This window comes from Convolutriloba macropyga, chromosome 8 (assembly GCF_964194025.1).
Source record: "Convolutriloba macropyga chromosome 8, txConMacr16.3, whole genome shotgun sequence".
NCBI lineage: Eukaryota > Metazoa > Xenacoelomorpha > Acoela > Convolutidae > Convolutriloba > Convolutriloba macropyga.
In genome coordinates, this window is record NC_134475.1 from 2,592,095 (window position 1) to 2,611,081 (window position 18,987).

General features: G+C 31.4%; 1 protein-coding gene across 4 annotated transcripts in view; it reads left to right on the forward strand.

Moving 5' to 3' along the window:
• The window catches only part of LOC142343867 (protein inturned-like), a 50,141-nt gene that overhangs the window by 12,678 nt on the left and 18,476 nt on the right, over window positions 1–18,987 (forward strand). For all 4 annotated transcript variants that reach the window (XM_075395241.1, XM_075395239.1, XM_075395240.1 and 1 more), the window contains 3 exons: window positions 1,680–1,796; window positions 3,113–3,317; window positions 4,008–4,185. In XM_075395241.1, the coding sequence (XP_075251356.1) occupies window positions 1,680–1,796; window positions 3,113–3,317; window positions 4,008–4,185 (500 nt within the window). The remainder of the gene's footprint in view (window positions 1–1,679; window positions 1,797–3,112; window positions 3,318–4,007; window positions 4,186–18,987) is intronic.

The following is an 18,987-nucleotide window of genomic DNA, read 5'->3' on the forward strand; positions in this document are numbered from 1 at the left end:
GATAAACCCGTAAAGCCCAATTTTAGATGCCTTCTACTTGAACTTTGTTCTTATAAGTCTTAGTTAACAGCTCTATTGCGTTTTGGCGTTGATACTAGCCCCTGCATCATCTTCTCATTAAGAAATAAGAGTAAGCATAACTACGCAATCCAATCAAAATAGTTTGCACTTTCAAAAGGTTTTTTTTACAAAAATCAATTTTTATCATTGTTTTCCTGGTTCTTCAATCCTAATCGGTGTTATTGGAATCAATGGCGGCTATTTTCCGGCAATCTGCGGGTATGTCGAAAGAAGCGGCTATTTTGACCTCTAGTGTACCTTTTCTAACAAAATAACTGAGGGGCCGAAATCAGTTAATACGAACAGGATTTTTACACTATCATCGAAATCGCCCACGTGACCATGCCCAGGAACTAATAACACAGTGTTCTTTCTATAAAACGGCAAATCAAATGGACAACATAGTTCTTTATCTTAATTTTTTTTCACTGTTCTTTATCTTACTTTCTTTACAGTCCCAAAGATAGGAATTTGTGCCGTCATAACATAGGCTAATTAATGATAAACAATAAATGTGACAGACAAACCTTATTTCGTGGTTTCTGGAATTCGCCAACATATCGATACTAAATCGTTTTTTTTTTCAAATATATTGAAACCCAACGGCCAGAGATCTTCTCTTATCCGAGGGAAGGTATTTTGAAAACCAGGTTTTTGAGAAAAAGGGTTCGTCGTGCTCGTCTATGAAAGAAACACGAAATCGATAGTTTTTGCGAGGTTAGCCTCCCAAATTGTATTGTCTGTTGATAGCATGTAGTTCGAATTAATCTGTGGCCTGCGAAATAAACGACTTGAAAGATTTAAAGATTTGCAAAACAAGAAAAATCCTGAATTCGGGATCGAAGTTTTTTAGTCTTGCCATAGACGAGCAGAACTGAGCGACATGGCAAAATGGAGGTAGTATCACACAGCTGTTACCACGTTTTTCCAATGTCCTGCCAGATTGCTCATAGGTGCATTATCTCAGAACACAACAGCCGTGGCACCAGAAATTTTATCATTTGAAATGCAATGCAAAAATCTTCCTGATCGCTAGATTGGTATAAAGGTCAGCAAGAACTGAATGTATAAAAATTCACCCCCTTGATTGATATTTCTCTTAAATATTACAACACATCTCTGCACTGTCACTGCTTAACAAAATTTTTTAATAATAAAGCAATGACTTTTTTGCCCCCTTGCTATTTTGAAGTTTTAGCTAAAATTGTCCCTATTCCCAATTGTTTCGTCAGACCAAATAAACAGTTTTATCCTGTCTGGTGAATTTGTTCTACTCACCCATCAAATATGGGAAATTTCAAAATCGGTTAATTCAAATTTTTGCTGCAATTTCGAGAAATGTTTAACCATTCCCTCTAATGAGTCGCAGAAATGCTTAAAGATTGGATTTTTTCAATTTATTGTCTAGTTCATCATTATTGACAGAGACAAGTTTCAAAAGTAAGTATCTTTGTTTTTTCTTTTCAAAAATGTTCAGGTACTGACTTCCTGCAGGTATGCTCCGTCGGCAGCAAATATTGGCAGTAACTGCAAACAGAATACTCATACATTATAACTAGCCATAGGAATGTTTGATGAGATCATACCAATTAGCTAGAAACATAGATGATATTTTGCAGGCTTCTGACCCGCGAGGAAGATACTGAAGTGAAGTGTCCTGAGGCGTACTATAAAGAGGCTCTCAACCTCATGTACAATTTGAGACAGACTGACATTGAAAACCACATTGCAAACAGGTCAGTTATTATTGGATCAGGTACGGCAGGTTATGACGTCAACAATGCATTCTGTGTAATATGACGACGACTTGATGAACCAAAGTAGTTTGTTCCACGCAAAAAAGTTTTTAATTGCTCTCGTAGAGAAGCAATTATTGTAAACGTGTGTGTCTTTTTTTATACAAAATTTTTGCTTGACAGTTTTGACTTTTCGAGTGACTTTTACGCCCTTGACTTTTTGCGTTTCGCGTGATCTAAACTTCTCTCTCAATCACAATTTCAAGCAGCTGAACTCAATTGGCGGCAATTTAATACTAAAAGTCAAATGCGCGAACGTGCGCCGAAACGTGCCATTTTTCACTTTAATCTTAATAGTGGTATATGTTAACCTCTAATGTGGTTATTTGAAGCCCACTATTGAACTTCTTAGTCCCATTTAAGCTCCCCCATCCCCCTAACCCCCCCCCCCCGACTGAAGCAGGCTGCAATTGATTAGAGCTTCCACGGTACAACAGGACACGAAGGTCTACTTTATATTAATCGTGAGTTAATCGAGCTAAGGTAATAACATCAAGGGAAGGAGTTATTTTATGACGTTGTCTGACAAAAGTTTTCAGAATTTTTGAATCAATAAAGGTTTGTATAGTCTAGTTAGGGACAGAATTAGGCATTTATTATTTGTATATAACTATACTGGGTGTGAACACACAATTATTTCTAATTTATCAAACGACATGAAGAAGCTATGAAGAATTTTGGAGACATTAAATGTGCGGAACTTTGAAACACGGTTTTTATGCTCGTTTTGATGCCCGGTTTGAAATGTTGACTCCAATCTGAAAAATGAGAGTTGAAAATCACCACACTTCGCTAACTTTCAACCTACTCTTCGTGGGGTTTTAATCTGCATGTCGAATGAAGTGAATTGCTTCAGAAATGCAACTAAAAGACGCACGTGTCGGTTTTAAATTGACGGAAGTTCCTAAGTAATAGCCAGATCTTGACTTCATGAACTTATGGCATTATCGAACTTGCCATTTGCGTATTTTAGTCACGGTTAGGTGACTGCAGAAGTCACTTCAAAATTCAGATAGACGCCAAAAGTTCTCAGTGACTTCAAGCAGAGTCACGTAACCATTACTTAAGTGACTCTGCAGAAGTCACTTCGAATTTCTGACTGAATATCTCGAACCGCTTCGTGGTTCTCGATAGACGCCAGAAGTTCTCAGTGACTTCATCAAGCAGAGTCACGTAACCTATACTTATCTGATTTCAAATTTTGAACTAGAATTGATGACAGCCACCTGTTCGATGAATTAGTTGACTCGTTTCAGATGCTCCCTGGATCCAAACCCTGCATTGGCATGCGCTGAAGCTTTTTTGGGTCCTGCATGCGAGCCTCACGTCGAAGTAGAGAAATTCTCTGCCTTTCAGAAAGTGCAACACAGGCTAAGCAGAGACAAAAGAGGACTGAAACCTCATGAAAGAGTAACCGTGAGACAGAACTCGCCTCTACGGAAGAAAAACAGAACTAAGAAGGTGGGATGAAAATTGGGATCTATTCTGTTTTAGCCCCCAGCTTTGTGGAGTTATATCTTTTACGCGCCCAGGCGCACGTGCTATTTTTACATAGTACGTGTTATATAACAACATATAATTTGTAACTAGGGGCGTTAAACACTGGGGTGGGGGAGGGGGCAAAACAGAATAGATCCGAAAATTGTTGTCGAAATCAAAATGTTTGGAATAATCAATTTATGATCAATCAGGAACAAACAGTCTTGCGATTAGAATAAAATGTTCAGAAATAGTTGCAAGTGTTACACTCGACTCTTCAATTTAAAAGGTCAAGTTTTGAAGCCCATGCATGTCACATATATACAAAATAGTCTCCCATTGTGGGTTCCAGGCACGTGCAATATTAGAGACTAAGCACAATTTGTCATGCGGACCAAACTAAGTCATATTGATGATTTCTTTGAAATAAGCTTTGGCATCGGTTGACTTTTCCTAGTAGCAGCAGAGGATATATTCGGCAAATCTTAGAAAGCTTTGGACTGTTGTCAAGGAACAACAATGGACGCCGGGTAGCCGAATCATTAAACTGCACCAACTCTGGCATCCGTGAAGCAAGCTGATTAGCTTGTTTTGATGACGTCCGATCGCACGTAAAGATATTAACTGAAGGTGGAACACTCGCACAGCGTTTTCAAGGGGTACACTTTTCAGGGATTGAATTGGGGCAGTGATCACAATGATGGCGCTTCCTCCGTGGGTGGAAGCCGCAGGTCCTCACCATCGCCAGTGAGAACTGGATCTACATCTGGTGTCAGTCGACTGAGTGTGAATGAGTCGTACAAGTCAAGAAAAGGCAGTGTCACTTTCGGATCAACAGAATCCGTAAACGGTCAGTTAGTTACTTGGCTTGCTGGGATAACTTCAGTACAAAAAAATATAAGAATGTATAGAAGTTCTCGTTAGTTTAAGTTCGGAAGGTCAAGCTGAGAAAATTAGTTTCTTAGTAACCGCAAAGCGATTGCTGGGCCTATTGTTGGCTTTTCTTGGTTTTAACCAATCAGTAGTGGATAAAACAAGGCTTCCAGCCACCAGCAAAAATTTGACCCTTTCTCCAAGCGCTAATCACGCATGTCGAATCTGGCCAAATTTTACTGATTTCTGGAAGCCTTGTTTTATCCACTTCTATATATTAGCTCTAAATTCACTTCTTTTATATTTTAAATCTATAATTTCTTGTCTCACTTAGTGCAAACCACTAGTACAGAGTTAAGCTGGTAATTAACTGTTATCAGACGGATCCGTGAAGCGGTTTCACCGATAGTTTGGGTTCTATCCCCACCGACTCCGGTGGACGTCCCCAGATACTAGTATAAAACTAATCAGTGAAACTGCTTCGCAGATGAGACCGTGTAAAAAGCACGTAAAACCAACTTGCGAAAAACTTGAACAAAACTTGAAAGAAATATTAAAATAATATAAATTTTCATATATCCCCCAATCAATATTTAATCAATTTAAAACTAAAACTTTCTGTCTCACTTAGTGTAGTGGTTAAATCATCGAGTCTAGTTAAGTTGCTTTAGCAAACGGAAGGTTTGGGGTTCCTTCCTCACTGACTCCAGTGAACGTCCCCCGACTCTAATGAATTACTATGAAACTAAGTGAGATAAAAAAAACCAAATTCACAGTTCTTAAAAAGGATGATCCCTGCTGTGAGACTGTATATGGGACACACTGTGATGGGTATACAGTCAAAAACACTGAGATCGGTGGAAACACAGTGATTAGTGTTTTTCTATGTCTTCTTGAATATTATACTTATAAACATGCTCTCTGAATTGATTTCTAGTGTGACCATATCTATATCTATGAAGATAAATACATAGTCTACATTTCCTATTTCTAAATCTATTTAATGATATATGTTTATAAACATTACACATACTACACGTTAGATATTGATCAGGATCAGAATAATGATATCCCAAATGTTCTATATAATCTTTCACTTTGACCATATTTTTACATACATAACAAGAATATTCTAATTCTTTACAATTATTACAACATTCTTTCCAAGGTTTATTTATGCATTTATTGCATTTCATTTTCATTTTTCGAAAAATTGTTTTTTGATTATTTCCCTAAATAAATACATCATGTCTCAATCAACTAATACTAGTGTCATAAACTTCTGCGATGTCTGTAATCTATCGTTTGAATCAAAGAAGGCTTTATACAGGCACCAATCATACGATCTCAAACATAAGGAACTATTGGAGAAAATGTTTGAGTCTGAAGAAGAGGAAATCTCGGAGAGGGTGTATAATTTGGATGAAGATGATTATATTATTAAAACTAAACCAGCCACCAAACCTAAAACTAAAACTGAAGAGGATATCTACACCAGAATTAAATCGGCGAAGCCGTTTCACGGATATGAATGTAAAGAATGTCATGAAGAATTTAGAAGTAAAGTAGCTCTAACTACTCATTCATATAGTCACAATCGCATGTATCTAGAAAACACAGAAGACTTCGATATAAACTCCAGTCAGAACATGAGAGAGGTTTATATTACAGATAAAGGTGGGAATTACATCGAAGACATAGACGAAGCAACTAATTACTCTTTAGAACAAATTAAAAACTGTTACCAGTTCAGAAAAGTTAAGAGTTTTAAATATAAGATCACGGCTGAATGTGATTATAAGAAGAGAACCAAAGAAGAAGTTAAAACTACTAAAATATTCTTCAATACTGATTATATTAATAATAATGCAATCCGCGAAGCGGTTTCACCGATATATGAATATGGTGACTTCAATCGGTGGCTAGATTTCGAAAAGGAAATATATGAAGGTTATGGTTTTGATTTTGAGTTTCTTGAAATAAGAATTATTCAGTTAAACATTGAACCAACTAAAGCATCTATCGGTAGTTATATAGATTTACCTCCAGATCTCAAAAACTCTAAATCGATATTAAATATACGTAGTTGTAAATACAATTGCTTACAACTAACTATAACTGCTTGGCTACATCCCGCCCCACACCATGTAACTCGAGAAAGTAAATATGTAGATAAACTAATTGAACCAAGACAACAACATCGAGATGATTTTGCTTATATAATAAGAATACAGAAATTGTATAATATTAATATTTGGGTATACACACCTTGTGGTAATGGTAAAATAGAATTGTTTAAACAAGTGGATGCTTTTAATAAAGATAGAAAAGATGTAAGAATAATAGTTTGGAGTAATGGTCAAATAGAACACTGTGCCCTAATAAAAAATATAGAAACCTTGTTAGAACGACCAAATAAAAACAACATTAAATATTATTATTGTGATAGGTGTACCTATTGGTTTAACTCACAAATTAAATATGATAAACACGAATGCAACAACTCCTTCAAACCAGAGATTGTTTGTCCTAAGAAAAAACATATTACTTTTATAAATGAGCACAAACGTCAGAATATAAAAAATATTATAACTGCCGATATAGAATGTTGCATTGTTGATCCACGAAGCGGTTTCACCGATGTCTCAACTAATGATTTAAAATATGTAATAGCTGAACATATTCCAATAGCTGTGGGTTACACCTGGCAAGGTAACTTCAAACAGTACTTCGGTTTAGGCTGCATCAAAAGATTTGCTAGAGATCTGTTAGAAATAGAAACTGAGAATAATTTCAAATATAATGAAAAGATGATATTCACAGAAGAAGATACATTATATCATGAAACTGATAACACTTGTCATATCTGCAGTAAAGCATGTATTAATAAAGTAAGAGATCATTGTCATGAAACTGGTAAATATAGAGGACCAGCTTGTAAAATATGTAATCTAAGATACAAACAACAAAACTTCATTCCAGTAATATTCCATAATGGCTCTGGCTATGACTTCAACCTACTATACAGTGAACTCTTTAAACAGAATAATGATAAAAGAAAAGTAGATAACATACCACTAGCTGCTGGTAAATCTAAGATGTTTAGCATTGGTTGTCTCAAATTCTTAGACAGTTATAACTTCTTAGCTATGCCTCTAGATCAAATGGCAAAGATATACGGATGTAAAACTAAAACATTATATCCATATGAATACATTGGTTTAGACTCCTTGGGAAACACGACAAAGTCGTATAATAATCTTATAGGTAATCTAAAAATAGAAGACTTTAAATCCTCTCTACATAATAAATTACCAACACAAGAAGTAGATAACTTTAATAATGAAAACAGTAATAAAACTGGTAAAGATCTAACTATAGAGTATTTACAAAATGATGTGGAAATATTAGACTATTGCATGAATGAATATCTTAAACTAAGTATGAAAGAATTCAAGCTCAATCCACTACATTACGTTAGTCTCCCGGGTTATAGTTTTGATTGTTGGTTAATGTCAAGCGGTGTAACATTAGATACATTACAAGATAAACAAATGCTAGATGATTTTGTTGGAGCAAAGCGAGGTGGTATATGCGGAATAATGGGTGATAGATATATAAATAATCAGGGAACCTGCTTCGCAGATAGTAATACTAATACTAATGCTAATATTAATGATTATATTAATACTAGTACTAATACTAATCAGGGAACCTGCTTCGCAGATACTAATGATAAAGTTATTAATAGAAATATATGGTACATAGACGCAAACAACCTATATGGTTATGCAATGATGCAAAAGTTACCTTATAAGGATTTTGAGTTTATTACTACTACTACTCTAGATGTAATATTGAATACTCCAGATGATAGTGATCATGGTTACTATATAGTTTGTGATATTGATTATACTAATTAATGTAAAGAGAGAACAGAACAGTTAGCACTAATGCCTAATAAAAGAAAGACAAATGATAATGAATTGGGGTGCAGAGAAAGAGAGAAAAGTAAAGCAAGATCATGGAAACTGCTTCACAGATCAGAGAAATTAATCTTAGACCAAAACAACAAAACAGAATATATGGTTCATTATAGAATGTTAAAGTTCTATGTTAAGATGGGGGTAAAAGTAACAAAAATACAGAGTAATTAAATTTAAACAAGATTATATATGTAGCGATTATATACAAAACAATACAAATAAAAGAGCAACAGCTAAAACTGAAGCAGGATGTAAGGATGTAAGGAAACTAATGATGTAAGGAAACTAATGAATAACTCATTATATGGAAGAATGTGCATGAATCCTCTACACTTCTTTCAAAGCAAGTTCTTGCATGATGAAGAACAGATAATGAAAAGTGTAAGTAAACCAACATTTAAGAATATAACTAGATATAGAGATTATAGCCAAATAGAATATATAAAGAAAAACATAGAACATGATTCTCCAGTATATGTAGGTGTTACTATCTTAGAATTAAGTAAATTACACATGTATGATGTATTCTATAATATTCTACAACCATCCCTCAAAGATCTAACACTTCACTATATGGATACGGACAGTTTCGTATTAAGTTATAGTGATGGTAAAGTTAGTGATGATCATATGGACTTAAGTAATCTAGACATACCTATAAAAACTAATAATAAAGTCCCCGGCAAGTTTAAGCACGAGCTGGGAAGTAGGATTATTGAGGAATTTATAGTATTGTCCCCCAAAACATATAGCTTAGATACTATAAGCCATCCTCATGATGAGAATCTATACTAATCTATTATAGATACTATAAAGCTATCCTCATGATGAGAATCTATAGCTATTCAAAAGAGATTTAATAAAAATGATCCACCAAGCATCAGTGAACGAGCTAAGCTCGCGGTTTACCAAACTGCTTCGCAGATCATTAGATGGAGACAAAGACCTACTGGTTAATAATATTCTAGAACTAACCATTAATGGTGATAGAAAGTTAATTGAAGTTGCTGTTATATTATATAACGAGCTTTGCTAATTTTTATAACAAATAATTATAGACCTAATTTATTCATTACATCCATAGGCTTGGTAGTTAGTATATTATAAATCATTATCTGAGCCATATATTTTTCCATAGTGTCTCGCATGATTGTATTCTTATGTAGTGTAGCTCCAGCTATTATATTTTTATTATGTTCTAGAAATTTTATTATCTTCCCAGCCCCATCTACATATTTAGAATAAGTTGAAATTATTAAATCATCATGATTTGGTTCCTTAATATGATCAATAAACTCATCTATAGTATTACAACGTCTTTTACAAGCTAAACATCTTTTTAGATTAAGAGAGAAGCTGTTTTTATTATCCATTTTTTACTCTTATTATAATTTTTCAATACATATAAAATGACTAAACTAGATAAACTTATAGAATTAAACAATCTAGAAAAACAAAACAGAAGAAATAGATTAGAAGATAAATTAAAACAACAAGAATATTATGGTGAAATAGAAGAGTTATTCGATCCTTTAACTAAAACTATCAGTGAAAACAATGAACGGAATCTAGCATTAAGTGAACAAACATTAAGAGCAGTAGATTGGCAAAATCAAGAGTTAGATAAACAAACTAAGATGATCGGTGAAACTGCTTCGCAGATCGAGCAAGCTGGTTCCCAGTTTAATGAAACTGCTTCCAAGATGGTTGAAACTGCTTCCAAGATTGGTGAAACGTTAAAGGGGACCATAAAGCAAACTCAAGATATAGCACCAGTTTATGTTGATACAAAAACAGCCAAACTTCTTCATGACATGGGGGCTCAAACTAATCCTCAATTAAAATTAGAACGCGTAGATTTACCTAGTAGGAGATATAAAATGAATGGTGTTGATATAACTCTAGAGCAGGGTGCATTTTTAGTTAGGGATAATGTATATGAGTTTTCAGAAGGATTGACTGATTTTCTTACTAAAACAAATGTAACATATGATGATAAGGTTGAGGAAGATGAAAACAAAATTAAGAGGTTTTTAAAGGATATTAGATATGATTTAGGAAAAGGGGATGAGAAAAGCGCTAGATATAGAACAATAAAACGTATAATGGAGGTAAGAGATGATATATTTGGCAGGGGATTAAATGGCAACCCAAATAATTTAGTAGAAAGACTAGAATTATTAATACTAGAAACAAAAGCTGGTCATGATGGATTATATGATGAAATGCTGGATATATCTAAGCAACTATTATCTATGAATATTTTTAATCAAGACCAACTAGATAATTTTGTTTTTAATTATGGTAAATAGGTGAAACCATGACTACGTCCATCAGGGAACCTGCTTCGCAGATGACTATGTCCATAAATAAAACGTTAGAAAAACAACAACAACAACTAGCTAAAGAAGTATTCAGTCCTCAAATAACAAAGTTTAAAAGACAAAGTATAATACCACTATATAAAGATGAAACATGGTCAGCTGATTTAAGTGATAAGTCATCTCTAAGTAAATACAATAATAATTATAAGTTTATATTAACAGTTATAGATATATTCACAAAATATGCATGGGCTATTCCATTAAAGAATAAATCTGGTTTATCTATAACTAATGGTTTTAAAATAGTATTAAGTGAACATCCACAAGGTGGCTCTGAACCTAGAAAACCAGAAAAGTTATGGGTAGATAGAGGTAGTGAGTTTTACAATAAAACATTTAAATCTTTACTTAAAGAATATGGAACCGGCAAAGCCGCTTCAGGGATAGAGCTATATTCTACTTATAGTGATTTAAAGGCTGTATTCATAGAGAGATTTAATAGAACATTATTACACATAATAAATAAACTAATGTTCATCAATAGCGATGGTAATTGGGTAAATATATTAAATGATGCTGTTGTAACATATAACAATAACATTCACTCATCAATTAATGTGACACCAGTTGATGCTTCTGATAATCCTGATAAAGTTAAATACTATGTTAATTCTACCAAAGCAACACCAAAATTTAAAGTTGGTGATTATGTTAGAAATGCAGATAAACGTAATATCTTCTCTAAAGGTTACACTTCTAATTGGAATAGAGAATTGTTTAAAGTGAATGAAGTTCTAAAAACACATCCACCAACATATAAAATAGAAGATGTTAATGGAGAGATAATAGAAGGTAAATATTATGAACAGGAACTATTGAAATCCGAGTTTGATTTTGAATCTAATAATAAGGTTTTGGAATCATTAAATATATTTCTTAATATAAATAATGACAAGAAATAGATTTAACCAAGCGAAACGTCATATAGGGAATGGAAACAACTTAACACTAAGTAAGGCTCGTGGGTTATTCCTAGAAGATAATGGTAATATTGATATGAAGGATACCTATAAAATTACAAATGTTCATCCTCCAATAGATGAAAAAGATGTTGTTAATAAAGAATTTTGTGACAATAACTTATTATCCTCTTCTAATTAATTAGACATTTTAAGTAGAAACATAACTGAACTAAGAAAGGGTGACTTTGATAAAGTTACAACTAAAACATCACAACTAAATGAAACACAAGTTAATGAAGAACTAATTAATGAGTTTATTGAATCAACAAATGAAGTCAGAAATACTGTTAAGTTTTGTAATGAAGTTGCTGCAGATACTATCTCTAAATATAATCAATTAAAGCAAGAATTTCATAATAATAAGTTTAATCAGAATATAACTAACATACACTTAGATGAAATGTTTACTAACGGTCTGAGAGAAATGAAAGAATACAATAAATCTCTTAGAGGTGTTATAGTACAACATATAATTGCTATACTTTTACAAAGTAAGTTACTTGATAATAAAGAGAAAGACAGACTTGAGATGCATTATAGTTTTAATCAAGAAGATATAATGAAAGAAATAGAAAGAATTTTTACTAATGAAAATAAGCAAAGCAATGACCAATCCAACAGCACCGAGTGAGAGATTACTATATCCAGATTTGTCATCAGTATCAGAAAGATTGATAAACGAAAAGATTCAAGCTAATAATATATTTAACAACAATATTAACATTATAAAAGATATTAGAAATTATTATGAAACTGAAACTAATAACTATAATAAGAAGTTAAGTAGATATATGAATTATATTAACATAGCTGAGATAACAGAAATAGTATTATCATCAATAGCAACAACTGCAACAACAACATCAGTTTCATTAACAGGTATAGGATTAGCTTATTCTATACCAACAGCTTTTGCTACAGCAACTGTTTGTGGTTCATTATCAAAAACAATTAATACTAAAATTAGAAATAAAATTATAAAGTATTCACAAATGTATATTTTAAGTAAACAGTTTAGTGATAAGTTTAATAAACTATATACTAAATCAATGAATGATAATAAAATAGATAATGATGAGTATAATGAATTTGTTAAGTTATATTAGGATTATTAGAAGAATAAGAAAAACAAGCTGAGTATTTTTTTTAGATTAAAGATATTAGTGCTTAGTAATATCAATGTTTTTAGTAATAATAATATTAGTATTAATATTTATCCGCGAACAGACTTCGTCTGTGGCAAGCCAAGCGGTTACACCGATCAATAAATATATAATCATAATCTTAGTTATAATAATAATCATAAACATAATATAATCATAATATAATCATAATCATAAACATAATATAATCATAATTATAATCATAATCAAATAGTTATGTTTTCGTTGTACCTAAATATAACCCTCTTCCTTTTTGTACTACCTTTATACTTTCACCAGTAGTTGCAAATTTAATTAAATCGGGTGTAGCCGCTAGAGCTGCTTTAGGGTTTCTAGATGCAGCTGCACTTCCTATTTTACTTGCTATTTCTAGTGCTCTTACTGGATTATTAGCAACTTTCTTTCCAAAGTTAACTGCAGCCCTACCAACACTTTTAAAGAAATCTTTAAGTCCTTCTGCTTCTATTGTTGCATCAGATACTGTCATTGATTTATTCCTTCTACATAAAACACAAATACCTTTTAACATTTTAGTACCTTTTGAAGTGATAGCTCCTCTTATATTAACAGTACCACTATAATGTGTACCTCCAAAACAATATGAATTAGTTTCGAACTTATTTAAAAGACTCATTTCTATATATAAAAAATAATGGAAGTTAAAAAGTATAATCCTTTTGTTGTTATTAAACCCAAGCCCAAGGTTAAGCTTGAAGCTAGAGGCTTGGCTCTAGAGAATAAAAAGAAATTAGACATTATTTATGCTAAGGGTTTTGTTAATACTAATAAGAAATAGTTAGGTATTAACAAGAGTAACAATTAGAGCTGACTAGCTATAAATATAAGTATAAGTATATGGTTATGTATAAGTATAAGTATATAATTATAACAATAACTATATTATACTATAATTATAAATTATCGCTAGAGTTATATCTAAAATTATAATTATCGCTAGAGTTATATCTAAAATTATAATTATCGCTAGAGTTATATCTATGACTTAAATTATATCTATGACTTAAATTATATCTATGATATTATGTCTACCATCTTATTACCATCACTATTCACACTAATAACCTTTCTAGTTAATACTAATGCATGACATATAACATCTGCAACTGCAGCACTAAATTTAGAATTAAGTTGTATTGGTTGTGGACCTATATGATCCCTTTGATATCTAGTATCAAATACATATATTCTATAACTGCTTTTGAATGTTCTATGATTTATATATGGTTTTATATTTTATGGTAGCCCATTATAATCTTTATTAAAGCTAACAATCTCTTTAAAAGCCTCATTATAATTATTGGTTCCATAATTAATATTCATTCTATCCTCGGGATAAAACTCACTACCAATCTTACAATAACATTCAGTAACATTCATTACATCAAATGTACTTGCATCATGAGTTTGTTCATTAACATTATTATTTTCAAAACCAACTATTATATATTGCGGTCTTTCCATACCACTTTCCATACCAAGATCAAACAAGAAGTTAGTAGCATTGGGCACATTCTTATAAAATGTCTTTCTTTCATAATAACTAAAGTCTACATTATTCTTTTTACTTAAACCCTTTTGCACAATAATTCTATTATCATTACTAGGATCAATACTAGGTACCCACCATGATATATCTCTAATTTCTATATTACCATAATTGCCAACTGCACCAGGATTAGCATTAACACTTTATAGAGCTCTATCATTATTATTTCTTTTTAATAATAGTTTAAATCCTAAACCATATATAATCTTTTCTAAATCATTTACGAAACCAAATAGATCACTCATCTTAACCATCATATACATATGACCTCGTTGTGCAGCAATATGGTCACCTTTAAGTTGACTATCTATATTGCCCTGATTTCTAACAAAACCACTCTCATATTCATCACCAGTAATAGTTAATAACTTATACATCAATAGATTAGGATGACAATGATCTATATATTCAATAGTCCTACCACCACTAGTTTCAAGCTTAATTGAACTAAACAATGCCATCATACCATAATTAACTAATCTAGTATTAGCATCATTAGCAAATACACCACCAGCATCATCTGATACAACAAACTCTATCTCTAGATAGGAATCACGCAAATTTAAATGATTCTCTTCTCTATTGAGTATGATATTAATATTGGTATTTATCGTATTCATTGTTGCCAGGTTATTTGGTTTATATTTTATAATCTTACTTTTATGTATCTCATTTTTGTAACCATAAGCTGCATCCAAATTAAAATCCATTTTTATTAGATAAAAAATGACATACAACTTGATTCTATATGAACTACAAAATATACACGAAGCTTTAACTAAAACTAAAGAAGAGCATACACTTAACTTTAGAATGATAAAACCAACAGAAAAGTTTTACTTTAGTGAACCTATACTTAATACAACAAAATTAGGTTTAATTAGATTATCTGTTTATAATTCGGTGTTTAATGTGAATAGGAGAAATAATCAATTCTTATATGCTAGTACTGTTATAGAAGATGATGAGGCTTTACCTCAGGCTCTTAGCTCTGACCCTAACCTTAACCCTATCTCTACCTCAAGCCCAAACATTACATCTATACTTAATCATAATTATAAAGGAATCACGTTGCTATATTCAACTATTACACCGGGAGCATATGAGTTAACTGATATAGCAGAATTAATAAAAGAAGAAACTGATGGTAATGTTAGAATAGAACTTGATAAGAATACGATGAAATGTTTAATGGAAATAAAACAAGGAGCACTCAGCTTTGATATAGAAAACTCACTAGCCTCATTACTAGGATTTAGAAAATTAATTTATAAAAAAGGTAGATATAAATCTCAGAAAATTATTGATTTTATGGGTTTTAGTACTATTAACATTCATTGCAAAATTATATCTGGAGCTAAAGATAATGGTATAGATACAGACATACTATATACTTTTAATCTAACAGAACCACCAGGTTACTTGATAAATATTATACCAACTAATATCTGATATCAAATTGTAACTAAAGATAGAATAGAATATATAGAATTTCATATTAAAGATGAGCATGGAAGACTTATGGACTTTAATGGTCATGTATTAAGATTTACTTTACATCTGTGTTAACACAGCAACTTCGTTGATCTAGTTTAGTCTTTATCTTTATGACTTAACTTAAACTTAACTACAAAACTCTCCGACCCCAATTAATTCTTAGTTTACCATTAATATTTTTATTTTAAGTTATATCAATGACAATATAATTATAAGGCTCTTTCCATACCTTATTACATATATTAGCAAAATCATTATAACTAAGTTCAACATTATTAAAGAAATCTTGATATATCGATGCTAGGACTTTACCTCTCTGTTCAAATAAAATAAATAGATTACAGTTCTCTCTAACACTCTGCCTATCCAGAGAGAACAGGTTTTGATTAAGATATATCATATTACAGTTATTATGTCTACCTCTACAAAAGTATTCATTAATAACTGGTTCTTTGGCTCTAACGTCATCGAATATCATTAGTTTCTTTAAGTCTTTGGGTAGTTTATCGGGAGATGGTAAATCTTTTATATCTTTAATAAATTCAACATCTGCTTTGGGGTTTATTCTTTCTATACCATGGTACTGATCGCCAGTAGGTCCAATGATGTATAGCTTATCAAAGTATATACTAGCTAGAATTAGTTTTTTCAATAAGAATGTCTTACCACATTCACTAGGACCAGATATTATACATCTAAAGTTATCTGGGAATGCGGCTTCAGTAATTATATCATCATCGTTTAACCATGAATATATATCATCATTTATGTTTACAGAGATCGGTGAAACCGCTTCGCGGATACTGTTAGTAGGACTATGGGACTTCGTCCATGTTTCACCATTGTTGTTAGGTTTGAACTTTTGATGGGACTTCGTCCATGCTTCGCCATGAGGCTTCACCCATCCGGGAACCGGTTCCACCGATGTTTCACCATGTTTTTCATCCAATATAAATAAAGAATTATCATTATCATTATCATTAACATTAACTTTAACATTATCATTAACATTAACATTATCATTAACATTATCTTTATCATTAAAATTATCATTATCATTAACATTATCTTTATCATTATCATTAACATTATCTTTATCATTAACATTACAACTTAAACAAAAACACTCATTATATATTCCTGGATATTTACATTGATTAACTAGAATATTCAAAGCACTTTTAATTCTAAATCCTCTATCAATAAGATAGATCATATATAAACAATAAGCCCCACAATAAGATTCATCATATTGTTGTATTCTTTCATTGGAGCCTAGATCAACATACTCTTCTAAAAATAAAGGTGGAGTTTCTACACCAAAACTATCAAAGTAATAGACAGGACCATCGGTGTAACCGCTTCGCTGATCTTCTCTTCTTATAACTAAAACCCAATGTGTACCTTCAGTTGGATGTAGATTTACAATAATGTTGAAGTTAGGATAACCGATACTATCAGGAGTTTGATCTCTCATTACAATCTCAATTGGTGTTAGACTTATATCTTTACCTATATCTTTTATTCTAATATCACTCATAGCATTATTATCAATATTAAGTTTATTATTTAATTCCTAAAAAAGTTAGGATGAGCATTTTTATATATATAAATTTATTAAATCTAAGTCTAATTATCAGGGAACCTGCTTCGCAGATAAGTCTAAGTCTAAACCTAAATCAAATCTATATTTATTATATAAAAATGGAAACAGGTAGTGCAGTTTATATTTTTATTATTATAATTGGAATTTGTTATATAATATATGATTCAAGACCAAGTAAATATACAAAACTGGAAGAAAGCTTTGGTGGATTTATGAATAGGAGTCTAGTTAGATTTGAATGTGAAAAGTCACCATTACATACTATTGTTTATGGTGGAACTGGTACAGGCAAAACATATTTTATTAGACAATATTTAAAATTATACTCAGTCCAAAATCAAGATCTGCGAAGCAGTTTCACTGATCAAGATCAATATCAAGATCGAGATCAAGTTCAAGATCAAGCTAAAATTATAGTTATAGTTTGTAAAGATTACAGAGACTGGATAGATCCTGAGTCTAATAAGTTTTATACTGGGTTTAATAAATGTGATATAAATATGATCACAAAAAATAATATGCATAAATTTCAAAATTGTGTAATAGTACTTGATGATATGGGTGATATGTTAAATAAGGATATAGGTTATTATTTTACTGAAGGTAGACATTATAATATTCAAATGATTGTAATGTGTCATAAACCAGCTCAAATAATTAATACAGCAAGAATGAATTGTGATACTATTTATTTAACAACTTATAATGGACCTGACCTATTTAAAAACTTTAATGAGATATATAAATGTGAACATGACTTCAATAAAATAATTAGTGAATTAAATAGTAACTATTATAATTATACAGATGGAATGTCAGATGAACTTCGTTATGGTATAGTTAAATATAATAAAAAGGAAAATACTTTTATTATTATTAGTAGTAATAGAACAATGATATATGATTCAAGAGTTGGTTTCCTTGATTTAAAAGCTCTTGGTTTAAAAGATGATTTAGAAAGTGAAGACATAAATAAACTTATAGCATATATGAAACCAGTAATGATTAATGCAACAGATAGAAATGTTATTAATCATGATAATTATCAGTTTTATTTTAATAAACTTCTTACTTTAAATAATATTAAAATACAGAATGATGTTCTAACTAAAGAAATGATTATGGGAAAGGGTATGAAAATTTTATCAAATATTGGTGGAATTATAGGCACAGGTTTAATTATATTTAGTTATATTTATCCCGATTCGATATCAAGAAATGCTGGAACTGTAGCAATGGGAGCAAGCACAATGTTGAGTAATGTAAATACATTAGTTAATGTTGGATATGGAGAAGAGTTGGAAGGTGAAACACGAAGCAGTTTGGTAAACCATGAACAAAGTTCGTATACTGATCAGTGTAACCATGACTTCGTCAATGAAGAGATGGGAATTTTGAATAGAAAGGGAGGAAGGTTTTAAACAAACTATATGGAAATAATGAAGAATTTAGAGAAAAGATTATAAATTTTGTTAAAGATAAAAAAGAATTAGACCTTGATTTGATCTTAGATAAGAGATGTAAAACTAATACACTCAATACTTTAGGAAATAAATATTTAGCAGAGTGTATCACTTCTAAAGATTATACTAAAGATTTAATTGAAATCATGGC